Source organism: Panthera onca, chromosome D3, assembly GCF_046562875.1.
Source record: "Panthera onca isolate mPanOnc1 chromosome D3, mPanOnc1 haplotype 2, whole genome shotgun sequence".
Lineage (NCBI taxonomy): Eukaryota > Metazoa > Chordata > Mammalia > Carnivora > Felidae > Panthera > Panthera onca.
Window position 1 is genome coordinate 64,603,014 of NC_138350.1, and position 14,467 is coordinate 64,617,480.

The following is a 14,467-nucleotide window of genomic DNA, read 5'->3' on the forward strand; positions in this document are numbered from 1 at the left end:
CCTACTGCAAGACATAGCTTGTTTATCAAGTTAAAATGTATTAGAAATGTTTGCTTGTCTTGTGGAACACTCCCAAAACAAGTTACTTACTTGCAGTGCAAGGTTTTATGTACTATTTTTTTCAGTTCCATCCATCAGTTAAGCAAAGGTGGTTGAAATTGGTCTAACCAACTTCCTTGACAATCAGATGGTCTTGCATATCAAAAGGCATTGCATTGTTTCATGAGTTCATATCTCTGAAACTCTTCATTTGGAGGTTAACTCTGTTTACAAGATTTTTTAATTTGCAGATCTAAGGAATTTTATAGGTTATAATATATCATTTTCAGTAACAAAATTGCCAATGGAAACATTTTCAATCAGTTGTCAAAAATGCTGTCTCAAGTATGAGTTTCTTCCTAAAAGCGGTTAAATTATTTCCCATTTTACCCTAAAGAGACATTAAGTTGTTTGTATTTTTCACTGACAGCCCATGGACAGCACAGCAAAGGTGAGAACATTTAGAACCCTTGTCTTTTTATACAAGAAACTGCCAAAATTCGTCTCTGAAAATGGCAACTCTTATATAGTTTTCTAAGAGAAACCAATAAAATTGCACGGCATGTGACATATTTCATGGATATTCCTGATCTTATGACTAAGTAGTTTGATTTTTTTTCTTTTCAAAGATCTTAATTTCCTAAAAAGAACCATAAGGGCTGACCTATTATAGCATTTTGAATATAGGACGTGCCCTTCCCAAAAGTAAGAAACTGATGGAATGCCCGCCAACCCCCTTAAATGAACGTGACCTCTCCCCCTTCTCCTAGGTACCTCCTGCCCAGCGGTGACAGGTGACACATCTGATGTACAGCCCAAATAAGGGCACCACAGTTACCCCAAACATTAAGCATTAGAATGCTTAGCTTAGTTCTTATTTTTTAGATCAAATATAAGTAATATAAATAAAAGCTATTAGTATGTTTTTCTTGTAGCCAGGTAGATAGTCTTGCTTCCTCCATGGGAACATGCACCCCACTAAGAAAGTGGCTGAATTAAGAGGTGATCAGAGCTGGAGAGGCACAGAGGCTATGAGTGATGTGGGCAGAGTTGCAGAGGCAGCAGGACAATGTGAGACAAGTTCCTGGATCCCTAATGCCATAATGTCTCCCAGAAAATGTAGGGGAGGCACCCTGGTGGCCCTTGCTGCTTCAGAGCTCTCCTTGTGAACATGTACATCCCGCTGCTTCATTTTCTCCATCAGCCAAAAGGCCCACTTTGCCTCCAACCCTCACTTGTCCCAGGGAGAATGAGAAATAAGAGCAAAACAAAACCAGGATCCCCACCTTTCCCCCGCTCCCCCAACCACCAAGGCACTGCAGCCAAGATAGGATGTTGCTTTACCTTAAACCCCTAAGTGGGAGCTGCCCTGGAAGAATCAAGCAGGTACTGTGTGCTTCACACAAGCCAGTCACATTTTCAAAGAAACCCCAAACTGTATTATGCCTTTAAAAATAGAATGGAGACACCTTTATATCATGACAAATCTCCCACATCTGCTAACCCTTAATTCTAAATTACAGCTTTGAAATTGTAAAGCAGTACTACGGCACTTATGCTGATGACCAACAGCAACTCAGATGTGCCCTGCCTTGCAGAAGCCTCACCAACAGAGGCAACTTGCCATCTTTTTTAAAAAGAGCCTTTAAGGCCAGGATTGTATAAGGTTAATTTAAATTCTAGGGAAAAAGGAAGAACGTTTGCATGCCAAGGCAAGTTGCTTCATACATCCCATTAAAAAATAAAAGGCTGCATTAGGAAAACAAGAGATCATTACTGAGTTAAGTACAAAGTACCAAAAAAAAAAAAAAATGCACAATTTCATGGGAGAACATTAAACAAGTGAATTCCCTTGAGCTTGTATTTGCTGACCATGTGTTGCTATATACCAGTTCCATGTGCTACTGTGTGGATGAGCCTGGACTGGGGATCCTGGGAGTACGAAGAAATGACATGGCTTCTGCCTTCGAAGGATCTTAACTTGGATCACCATACAATGTAATTCATACTGCAGCTGTCTGCCTTGATTGAGGGAAAGAGTGTTCCAGCCCTTTCCACCCTGGAAGGCAACTCCAGGCAGTTCAACAGTCCTCCCAGTATTACCTCCCTCCCTGCAGGGATATTTAAACAGCAAGAAATATTCTAACGAATCTAGAGATGAATTTGCTTCCCTTTCTGACACACCCAGAACTTTTTTCTCAAATTAAGATGTGTCTTGCACATGGGCAAAGTATAGTCTCCAAATCATTAGCACCTATTTTGGAGGAACTTTACATATAACTAAGCCTTGTTAGCCTCTCTCTTGCTCACAGTGCCTATCCTACATCTGCAAAGTCAGTGTGCAAAACACAGTGCTAAGTCCAGTCTTTGATTATCATAAAAGACGTGACCAAATCAACAAATGCTGATGAGCCAATCCTCTGATAATGGGAACTAAAAGACAGAAAAGCTACATCTGGGCCCAAAACCAAGTCAACCATTTGCATGACAATTTTAAATACAGAGAAAGGTCTAGAAGATGATTTGCTTTGCAGTTATGAAGACATGAATTTTCATTTTGCCTTGGCCACTCATAATTATTTTTTAAAACTAACAAAGAGCAGGCAAGATATGGGCCCATTATAAGAAGGAGAGCAAATATGGAATCAATCTTTGCCGCAAGAGCCCAGAAATTACTGTCTAATAATGAAACAATTTGAAGACAGAAAAATCTGAAAACATTTAGAGGGACAATGAAATCATAAGCAATAAGGAGAAAGATTTGTGAATATCGAATCCTGCCAAGACCAAAGTCCTCACCCCCCTCCACCACCACTAGGATTTCAAAATAATTTGAAATTATTCCACCTCACATTTGGGAAGCCAACTGATAATGAGAATAGGAAAGAATTACAGCAGTCTTTAAATCTAGAAGGGAATTTTGAGAGTATCTGGTATAACTGCCCAATGTAATAGATGAGGAGAGATCCAGAGAGGCTAAGATGTTCATCCTAGTTCAGATTTGTTTCTAGCTGCCCCTGCAGAGTCCTTCCCACTGCCCTGCCCTCTGCTGCAGTTCTCATGCAGGGGTAACAAACCTGAACTGAAATATTTGGATTATACATATACGGGCAAAATACAATTCAGATGTTCAGTAGATGTGGATACCTCCCCCCCCCCACCTCCAAAGTTTACAATGTAAAAAAGAAAGAGGCATATTAAGTCTTAGCCCCTGATGGCATCAATGGAGATTGGGCCCTGATATGTTTATTCAGTTGGTCACAGCATAAAAGCCAGAGCACTTAATCATTCTCCCAGCCCATTAAGCCAGGAGGGTAGCTACCAGCAGGAATTTTCTAGGGTGATGATACATGCCTTTTGCTGAGGACATTTCTTATCTTTCAAAAATTATTTTGGTGACAGAGCCCAAAAGGGTGAAAAACGAGAGCACCCTACAGTCCTAAGATGTAAAGAAAGATGTTTTATTGCCACTTGCCATGTATATGTTTTCAACCAGGTATTATGGAATTATCAAGTATATACCAAAGTAGGCAGAATAGCATAATAAACCGCAGTGTACCCATCACCCAGCTTCAGTAATATTAACTCAAGAGTCAATCCTATTTCATCAGTACTTCTACTTATCTCCTCTATTCCTCATTATTTTGAAGCCAATTCCAGAGGATATCATGTGACTTCATCTATAAATATTTTAGGGGCACCTGGGTGGCTCAGTTGGTTGGGCATCCTACTCTTGATCTCAGCTGAAGTCTTGATCTCAGGGTCATGAATTCAAGCCCCACATTGGGTTCCATGCTGGACGTGAAGCCTACTTTAAAAAAAAAAAAAAATAGCAAGTATTTCTAAAAGCTTAGTACTTTAAAACATTGTCATAATGCAGTTATCACACCTAAGTAAATAAACAGGAATTAAATAATACCATGCAATGCCCAGACACTATTCAAATGTCCATGAATTCATGAAATAAGATCTCTTTTGACAGTTTGTTTAAACTGGCAGCAAAATATGGTCATTTTATCTCTTACGTCTCTTTTAATTTACAGTCCCACCACCTCCCCTGCCTTTCTCTACTTGCATCTTATTTGTCAAAGGCACCAGGTGGTTTGCCCAGAGTTTCCCACAGTCTGTATTTTACTGAATGAACCCAGTGTATTTCATGGTGGTTAGGACTAGAACTGAGCTGCCCAGTACAGTAGCCACCAGCCACATGGAGCTATTTAAATTTAAGTCAAATTAAAAATGTAGTTTCTCAGTCACGCTAGCCACATTTCAAGCGCTTAGTAGCCACATGTGTCTAAGGACTACCAAATGGGACAGCACAGATATAGAACATTTCCACCATGGCAGAAAACCCTACTGGACGGTACTCCTCTAGAAGCTTATGCGGTATGAAGTAGCTTTGGAGAGGAGAGTGAAATCTCATCCACCTAATCCTTAGCTCACAATTGAGCTTCCACATTGTTGTCACTTTAAACCTCCACATTTGCACACAGAAAATGAAATAAAAATTCAAGGGATCTGGGGCGCCTGGGTGGCTCAGTCGGTTAAGTGGCCGACTTCGGCTCAGGTCATGATCTCGCAGTCCGTGAGTTCGAGCCCCGCATTGGGCTCTGTGCTGACCGCTCAGAGCCTGGAGCCTGTTTCAGATTCTGTGTCTCCCTCTCTCTGACCCTCCCCCGTTCATGCTCTGTCTCTCTCTGTCTCAAAAATAAATAAATGTTAAAAAAAATTAAAAAAAACAATCAAGGGATCTGTGTGTTTTTACACTTTTTCAAATGGTATATTTGCAAGTACTTGTATTCACTTTTGTTACCAACTTTGTTTTGTTTTTAGATTTAACCATGTTGATATATGTTGCTTATTCCTTTCAACAGATCTATACTATTCTATTGTCTGCGGATTAAACCAATAGATTAAGTCTATCTATTGTAACGGATTATCTCCTTAACATTTAGACTGTTTTCAGTCTTCTGGGCTTCAGGGAACATCCTTGCACATCCTTAGCCTCCCACTACAGATAAGTAAAGGAGCCAACCTGGACACAGGTTCTCTGGGGCACTGAGCAAGCCCATCTTCAGTGCTAGTGGTCAGTGCCCAGCTGCTCACCAATATGATTAGTTGAGTTTACACTCCTACCAACAGTGTACAAGGACCCCCACTTCCTTACAGTACCACCAACATTAGGTAGTTTCAGCTCTGTAATTTTTACTAATATGGGTTCATGCATATGCAGTAAAAATATAAATAAAAGCATGGAAAAGGAAAGGACTGGAATGGAATTGAGAGGGGAGTCTGACTTAGCTGAATCTATAATATTTTCTTTCTTTAAAAAAATAATGTATAGGGAGCACCTGGTTGGCTCAGCATCTGACTTTGGCTCAGGTCATGATCTCGTGGTTCATGGGTTCGAGACCCACGTCAGGTTCTGTGCTGACAGCTCAGAGCCTGGAGCCTGCTTCAGATTCTGTGTCTCCCTCTCTCTCTGCCCCTCCCCCACTTGTGCTCTCTCAGTCTCTCAAAAACAAATAAACTGTTAAAAAAATATAATAATGTATAGGGGCACCTGGGTGGCTTAGTCGGTTAAGTGTCCAGCTTCGGCTCATGTCATGATCTCAAGGTTCGTGAGTTCAAGCCCCATATTGGGCTCTGTGCTGACAACTCAGAGCCTGAAGCCTACTTCAGATTCTGTGTCTCCCTCTCTCTCTGCCTCTCCCTGGTCGCACTCTGTCTCCCTCTTTCTCAAAAATAAATAAACATTAAAATATATATGGCAAAAGTTAACATTTATTAAATGTGAACAGTGGGTGCAAAGGAATTGGTTATGATATTTTTAGTAAAGGTATGTTTACATGACTCAGAATTAACTTATTTCATAATCATTTTTTCAGTACAAGGGCTTAATAACATATTATGCAGCATACAATGAATTACTGAGTACGGTATTATCTACCAGGTTCCTTTTGTTTGTTTTTTGTCACTTCATGCTAAAAAGAAAACACTGAGAGAAACAAAACCAATGCTTGTATTTCTCCCAAATGACCTGCAGTTCATGGAGTTTTCCAGTCAATCTTTAGTCAGTCAGATGTTGACAACTAATTTCCTAAATGTTTTACTTTCTACCTATATATGCTGTATTATATACTACACAGCGTTTTCTTTCCCCCAAAGATGATACAAAGAAAGGGTTAACTTTACATGAAACTTGTACTTGGAATAATGCCAAAGGTTTTGTGGAGTCTTTCTGACTTCTTCTCAATACTCATGAACTTTGTGGACAAGATAGATCACCTGGCTCGGACATGGAGACCTGCTAGCTCCTACCGTCCCTATTTTTGTAGTGGATGCTTTGGAAATCCAAACTTGAACTCCTTTAGAGAAGACTCTGACTACAAGGCACAATGATTAGTGTGATTCATCAGTCCAAAAACAATTTTTAAATCCTGTCCATGGACAAGGCACCACGCTATGCTCTGTGAGGGACATAAAGATGGACAAAAATTGATCCCTGCATCTGAGAACTTACAATTGAGCAACGCTTTTCTTTCACAACACTAACTACAAACATTTTATTTTTGTACTCAGAAGCTCACTCTGGCTTTGTTCTATTTTGATCTTTATAACTTATTTTAAAGATTGTTCAGTAGTTATTCATTGCTCAGTAAGTCTTACAATGACCTTGGGCCAAAAGCAGTAACATTTTGACCTGTCCTATGGAACTCAGAGATTCCCACTCCGTAAAGCTAGTGGCGTAAATAACTTCAAATAATACCCTCCTGGAGTTCAGTGCCAGCCACAGCATGAAAGAGAAATGGGGTGAAGCAGGGAAAGGAATAAAGTGGGAGTGCCCAAGAATAAGTGAGAATGGTATCCATGTTTTCAGCATTTTTCCCTCATTTCCCTTAATTATTTTTTTAGAGAGAGAGAGAGTACACGTGAGCAGGGAAGAGGGGCAAAAGGAGAGGGAGAGAGAATCTTAAGCAGGCTCCATGCTTGGCACAGAGCCCAATGCAGGGGCTCAGTCCTACGACCCTTGGATCGTGACCTGAGCCAAAATCAAGAGTCAGATGCTCAACCAACTGAGCCACCCAGGTGCCCCCTCTCCTTATTTCCTTAGGACACAGTTGAAAAACATGGGATAACACAAGAAACTATGATGCTAAAACCATAATACATGGTCCTGTAATGTTTAGTAGGGTCAGCATCTTCTCCATAGGCATCTTTGGGGTTGAGCATCTAGGGTATATCACAGCAGCAAAAAACTAAGTGAGGACACACTTCTTACGTTCATAAAAAGGGAGGGGACGGTGTGAAGATGGGGCAGAAGAGTATGTGTGAATGCCTGAGTGTGTGTGTGTACACATGGACGTACATGCATGCCTGCTCATGAACAGCACAGGGAGAAAGAATAACCTAAAGGAGGAGAGGTCTGCTACGTCTTGAAGCCATTCACGCTTTACAGTGTCCGAACTTCAAAACAAAGCAGTTCTGAAGTCTATTTAGCGGTAGCAGTACCTGACTTCTGGAGATTAGAGGTTTGACTCATACAGTACAGATCCATCTGGCCACCAGGACCTGAAAGGAGCTCTTTACAAACAACACAGCCAAGTAGTGGAATAGTGGGAGTGATTCAGAAACACCCGGCTGGTTTCCCTTGAGGTTTTTGGAGGATGAATTGGTTAAGAAGGACTTGGTCAACTGGACACTATCAGGCAACTAGACAAGTCTAGAACATTGGCGGAGCAGGAGCAGGGGGGAGAATCAGAGAGATGGTGTCCCAGAAAATAATCCTCCCTTCTGTCAGTAGAGGAGGGTTAGAAATAAATAGTCACACTTACATACATGCTCCCCATGAGGTCAAGGCATCTCTTTTTTGAGGTTGATAGTACAGTGAACGATCCAGATTGCTTGTTATAAAGGACTGTCATTTTTTTTCATTCAACATCTTCTACAAAAAGAAAAAGCATAACCTAATCCTAAATTGAATCACATCAAATGTCAAAGGGCTAAATAAAAAATAAAAGTTATAATAGGAACAGGTAATGGGAATATTGATTCTGACATTCACTCCCAGGGTAGATCTTCCTACATGGAGTAAGCCTGTTCCTAAATCCTAAAAATGGGGAACAAGAGCATTCCACAGAATTGTTGTAAACAAGACATAGTATAAATAGAATTGCTGTGTGCACAGAAGATAGCCAACCAATGTTTATTTGTACTATTTTCAGTTTCCATCAAGGAAAAGGAAGACTAGATACTGGGTCACATCCATAGCATCGCTCCTCCAGAATCTTCCTGGCCAAATATAATGCCAGTTGTCAGTGCGATAGCTGGGTTTAGGGCAGCTTGCCTCTGGTGCTCAATCTTCTCTCTTCCCCTCCTGCAGCCAGCTCCTCCCTGAAGAAGCGATTCAAGCGGCGGGAGATCGAGGCCATCCAGTGCGAGGTGCGCAAGATGTGCAACTACACGAAGATCCTGTCCACCAAGAAGAACCTGGACCACGTGAACAAGATCCTGAAGGCCAAGCGGCTGCAGAGACAATCAAAGACAGGCAACAACTTCGTCAAGAAGAGGAGAGGGCGTCCCCGAAAGCAGCCCACCCAGTTCGATGAGGACTCCAGAGACCAAATGCCGGTGCTGGAAAAATGCATCGACCTTCCCAGCAAGAGAGGGCAGAAGCCGAGCCTGAGCCCGCTCGTCTTGGAGCCGGCCGCCACCCAAGACACCATCATGGCCACCATCGAGGCGGTCATCCACATGGCCCGGGAGGCGCCGCCCCTGCCCCCGCCCCCGCCGCCGCCCCTCCCGCCCCCGCCGCCGCCGCCGCCGCCCCCGCCCCCGCCCCTGCCCAAGACCCCCAGAGGAGGAGGGAAGAGGAAACACAAACCTCAGCCTCCTGCCCAGCCCCCGCAGCAGCCGCCCCCACAGCAGCCCCTGCCCCAGGAAGAGGAGGTGAAGGCCAAAAGGCAGAGGAAATCCCGAGGGAGTGAGAGCGATGGCCTTCCCTAGGGTGGGTCTGGGCGTCTGAACCTGGGGCTGGGGGAACTGACACTTGGAAGTGCAGTGAGCCGGGGTGGGGGCGGAATCCCACGCTGCAGGGACACCGATGCCCTTCTCTCCAGAAGCTGGGCAGGCAGAATCGCGCCCGATGACGGGGTTGAGCCATCCGTAGCTCTTGGGAAAGCAAAGCAGGGGGACGCCTTCAACAGAAGCTGGTCTGTGCTTTACAGCAGTTTCAAACCAAGCGGCACTTCAGTATGGCTAGATCCTTTGCAGGCGCGAAGACCCAACGAGGAGGAGAAAGCCGGTGGTGGTGCTCTTTGACAGCCACCGGGCCCTCCTGCATCCAAGGTGCGCCTTTGATTCCATTGCATTTGCTGGCCAGGAAAATTGAAAGGGAAGCACCCTCAATTAGGAAACATTCCAAGGGGAGAAAAGCTGCAAATTTCTCAACTGGCTTTGTTGTAACCCATTTCCATTTAATTGGTTTTTACTTTTATTTTGGTTTTTCCAAGCTTGGCTAGGCTTTGGGGCACCAACATCATCTTCAGGTGACCTGAATCTTTCCATTAACCATACAGTTTCTCAGATGGATTCGTCATCAGAAGGTGGAATTCTAGTGATAGGCAACCTTAGACATGGATTCATATTCTTCTGTATGCCTCTGCTATATCACACACTGATACTTAGCATAGTCTGTTCCTACCTTTTCTTTGCCCATTGTACTTCCATATACCTTTTCATTAACTTACTTGCTGCCTTCTTTTCCTTGGTACACACCTAAATAATGTAAACTTTATGTGTGTTGTAATGTTCACCCTTGGCATGCTGTCCCAAGGAACTTGGCTTCGAATCCCAATCATTGTGAAACAGATACTCAGTATTGATAGAGCCTTTTTAATAAGTGATTTAGAGCAGCCAAGGATATGTTGGCCGGGGTGTCAATCAGGTTATTTTTATACTTAAAACATATCAGCAGAGAATAGGCAGAACAAAACGGTTTTAATAACCCACAGCAAATGGAATAACTGACAAATCACCAAAAATTGAAACCCCAGACCCACCAGAAAGACAAATGTCTGGCAATGCCTTGGTATGTGAACCTTCATACAAGTAGCTGTCATAGATTGTTGGAAAAAAAAAAAAAAAGAAACAAAAAGACAACAGAATAAGTCCATTATCTCTTGATAATTATTTCTTAAAAGCAAATGGGAGTAAGTGTTCTTATCTGAAAAAAAAAAAGAAAGAAAGAAAAGAAAATGCTCAAAGGGTATCACCACTCCAATTGTATCAAGCCACCTTGGACAAAGTATCCAAATTGTGGTTGCCTTAATAAACTAAAACATTTTTGTACATAATGTAATTATAAATCTATCAGTCTGCATGGATGCAAACTGTGTGTGACAAATCGTCTTTTAAATGGTCAATTTCAACTGTACATTTCTCATCCAAGTTGTACTCTAGCCATTGGTTTAGCGTGGACAAATATTCCATCTCTATCACCCATTTCCACAGCTCAAGTAAAACATGTTAAGAAGACTCAGAATGAATATGAAGTTATTCCATTGCCGTAGATGTTTTCTAAAAGTCAGATGTGGAAATTTCAAATAAGTATTTTCAATTTTCTCCCTTCCTCCTCCCCTTACCTTCCCCAAGACATCAAACACCTGGCATGGTAGATTATAAAAAGAGAGACACTGAGAGACAGAATTCAATTTTCTAATGGGAATTAGAATATCTGGTTTACCTCCAAATTAAGTTTCTTTACAGGAAGTTGGGACTGGCTGGAAATTGTATTATCACTTCAAAACACAACACTGTTTCCTTAGAGAGAGATGGATTTTTGCTGGGAACACAGGAGAATAAGGGATGGGGTATCTATGGGAGTAAATTTAAAAATCCCAAGTTAATATGCTTGCAAACATCACTGCTCTGTCATGGCACCAACAATGGTTGAAATTACCCACAGAGTCATCCTATTCTGCACTGTCACCTTGGACTTAACATCATTTGCTACCCACTAGGTCAGTCACATTTAATCCTAGCAATATGTAAGTTTAAAGGAATGCATCCTCCTGTACTTTAAAGCTTATATCATAGATACTCCGTTTGTGACCTAGGTGGACCTTTGGCATTTCACAGTTGAACAGCAATATCAAACCAGCCACTTTCAATCTGTCATTCCCAAGCCATGTCTGAGTGGTTCCAAAGTCACCGGAGAGGAAGATTTAAATTAGCCCCGTTCACCCCACCATGGCTATGAAAGAGCAACCATTTTCATTCCAGTTAAACCATAAAGGGGTTTCTCTCCTGCCAGACTTTGAAAATCATTTCCTTCCTTCTTTCTTTTGCCCTTCTTCCTTCTGGTGTTGTACCAATTACCCAAACAGGTCTGTGAGTAGACTCAGTCTTCCTGCAGAAGAGAATGAGCTGGCACTCTCTAAGCTTCTTAAAGAAGGACCCAAACTCTAATTGACATTAACTTCTAGTTGGAGAGAAATGTCAAATAACTTAAGGATACATTAGAATTTCCAAACCAGCGTAAGGTATTCCAGGAGGGATATAGCAGGGTTGTAACTACATAAATTCAGTTCTACAGTTGCCATGTGACTTAAATGCAAATCCTCTACATTTATGACCCTAAGAATAGATTAGAAAACCACAGAGGACCCAAACTGAGACATGCTAAATAGCCATTGGAAGGTGGAAGCTAGTCCAGGCACGGTACGGCTTCCTCTCTCCCCTGCCCAGCTCCCCACTCAGTATCATGTTACTTTTTTTTTTCTTATACTTTCCATTAACTTAACTCATCTCATTGGTACAACCATTTTCTTATTTTCTAAGTAACCCCTTTCCATTAGTCTCTCCTCTCCTGTCCTGGCTCAACACTGGGCCAGCCTAGTTTCACCTCATTGGATGCAGAACCAGGATGAGAACTCAGCAATCTTGACCCGGACTGAGGAGTCTCTAGCCAGCCAACACTGCCTTCTGGAGGCTGCATTTTTATTTAGAGAAGATGTCATTTGGTATGCATGGGACTCCATAAACACCTCTAGCAATTATTTCATAAAGAAATCTCTTGGATCTTTGTTTTTGTTTTTATGGAATACTTTCCTTCAGCAAGCAGGCATGAACCCACTTACAGGGAATCTGATTAGAGGTGAGCAAAGGATGAAATCGAGATGTAAAAGCCTCTTTGAAGGTGATGATGGGTCTCTGATCCACTTCCTAAGTGGCTGAGGAGCCACTTGCTTTTCAACCCCTCATCTCATGTGAAAGAGAAGTTTAACTTCCTCTAATAGCATGGCTCTGGCTACAACCCAAGGAAGACAGGTCAAAAGAAAGGAGAGCATGTCAGGAGCTGGTTTGTGACTTGGCAGGACCGGGACTCAACAGCCACTGACAGCCCAGAGTAGGTGACTAAGGGCTGACAGAGGATTAGCATGTTAACTTGGCTGCTGTTCGGAGTGGGAGGCCATGTTGGATGGCAGTCGGAATTTGTGTTCTGCACAGTGCTGGCTCTATAAATATGATAAGCAAGTGGTGACAGAATTATAGTATAAGGTGATGTACTACATGCACATCATAAAGGATTTGGTTTTAGTACTTTAGTAGAAAATCCCACTCCTACAGCTTATTACCCAACAATATTCAGATAATGAGTTTTTGGAGAATATTTTTTCCCTACCACTAGGAAGATTTACCTGGGAACTGTCTAAAGTCTATACATATATTTCCAAAGCCTTTAAATGCCAACTGTAGCATGGAGAGAGACGGGGTGGCAGAAGCCGAAATGCCTCAAAAGCCATTTAAGTGTTACATTGCAGGATTTTCAGTCTTCTCATTATGTAAAAGTAGATAAATATAGACATTATTCTCAACACTACCCTATAGTATCACAATGGTCCAAATGCCAGAGCTTACAGATAATGTCATCACAGTGCCTAGAAACTCGAACTGTAATATACCGTAGCATTTTCTTGGTGTTTTTTAAAGTTTCTTTCCACAATACAAGGCTCCCTCTGCCTCTTGTTTCTTGGAGAGTTTGCCCCACTAATGAGTCTTCCTTCTGGTGGGACTCAGTCATTTGGGGAACAGTCTTAGAAGCACATATCAACCAAGGAAGAAACTTCCTGGATATCTATTGCCCACTTCCCCAGGTATAATAAACACTAAAAGGGGGAAAAATTGAAAAGAGCTGCCACTGGTCAACACAGAAGGGCAGTTCCAACCTAGGTTGGTGTCTTTCTTTTTCTTCCTTTTTTAAAAAATCTATTTCTTAAATAATAATAAATGCACATGATGTGTTAAATATGTATATATATATTTCAAAAGAAAAAATGGGGCACAAGATTGTCTTACAAGTCGTGCTGGCTAATTTTTAGTTTGTATTCATAAGTGGTTTTTAAAAGCCTTTTTTAAAGTGTAATTTGCATGTTCTACTTTGATTGTATGTAAACATATTTTAGAACAAAAAATGTATTTGTATTTTATTGAATATAGAGGCAAGAAAATTGTACATTGTTTGAAATGTTCTTTTTGTAACAGTTTTTATTCATAAAGCATTTTTGTACATTTAAAATGAACACGGACTTGCTGTTATTTGAGGCGTAGATACATCTGGCATGCTTTACTGTCATGCTCCTCCATGGTCTTAGATGTTGGGTTTTAAACATTTTTTCTAAAAGAAAGCTCAGTCTTTTTCGCTACCAGATCAGGTTAGCACAGTATAGAGCACTTAACTATTAAAAAAAAAAAAAGTTAATCCTATTCATATGTTATTCATTGTGTGAAATTAAAGACATTCAATTCAGTCTAACATGAGTTGTGAATTCTTTTGTTTTATTTTCCATCTGGTTCACATCACTAAGGAGTTTAATAGTATTTGGGGGGTCTTTGCTCACACCAACTGGATATAGAATCATTGAGAAAATTCTAACCAAACTTCTGCCTTTTGTAGGAATCTGGGAAGTACATCTTGGGCAAGATTTGAGTCTGATTTACTGGGTTACTGTTCAGAATATATTACACCTGGATGTAAAGCCAAGGGCTAGATTCAAAGAACCAGTCAGACCTCTGCTGAAAGCAATCAAAGTGTGTTGGATAATGTTGGAGACCCATCCTGTCCTAAATTTTTACAACATTATGGATGGGGATTAAGCTTTCTTACTAAATATCCCATGATGTCAGATATCTCAAGGATAGATCCCCGGCTGGATTTAAAGTTTGGAGTGATAGGAAAGGGCACTTAATCAACCGTAGACAGTTATGGATCACCTAGCCAAAGTCTACCAGTCTGAACAAGACCCTGAGGACAAGGGCCAGGAGTAAGAAGTCCTTGCTCTGGAGGAATGTACAAGGCCTGTGTTTGAAAAATGAGCTAGCAGTTCCGAATGTGGCAAGTGGTAAGAGTGATGGGGCCTCCGAAAAA

At 41.6% G+C, this 14,467-nt stretch overlaps 1 protein-coding gene across 3 annotated transcripts in view; it reads left to right on the forward strand.

The window, feature by feature from the left end:
* SETBP1 (SET binding protein 1) overlaps window positions 1-13,855 on the forward strand; it is a 376,077-nt gene extending 362,222 nt beyond the window's left edge. For all 3 annotated transcript variants that reach the window (XM_060613721.3, XM_060613725.3, XM_060613723.3), the window contains one exon: window positions 8,423-13,855. In XM_060613721.3, coding sequence (XP_060469704.1) covers window positions 8,423-9,045 — 623 coding nt within the window. In that variant the 3' untranslated portion in view covers window positions 9,046-13,855. The remainder of the gene's footprint in view (window positions 1-8,422) is intronic.
* Window positions 13,856-14,467: the final 612 nt, after the last annotated feature.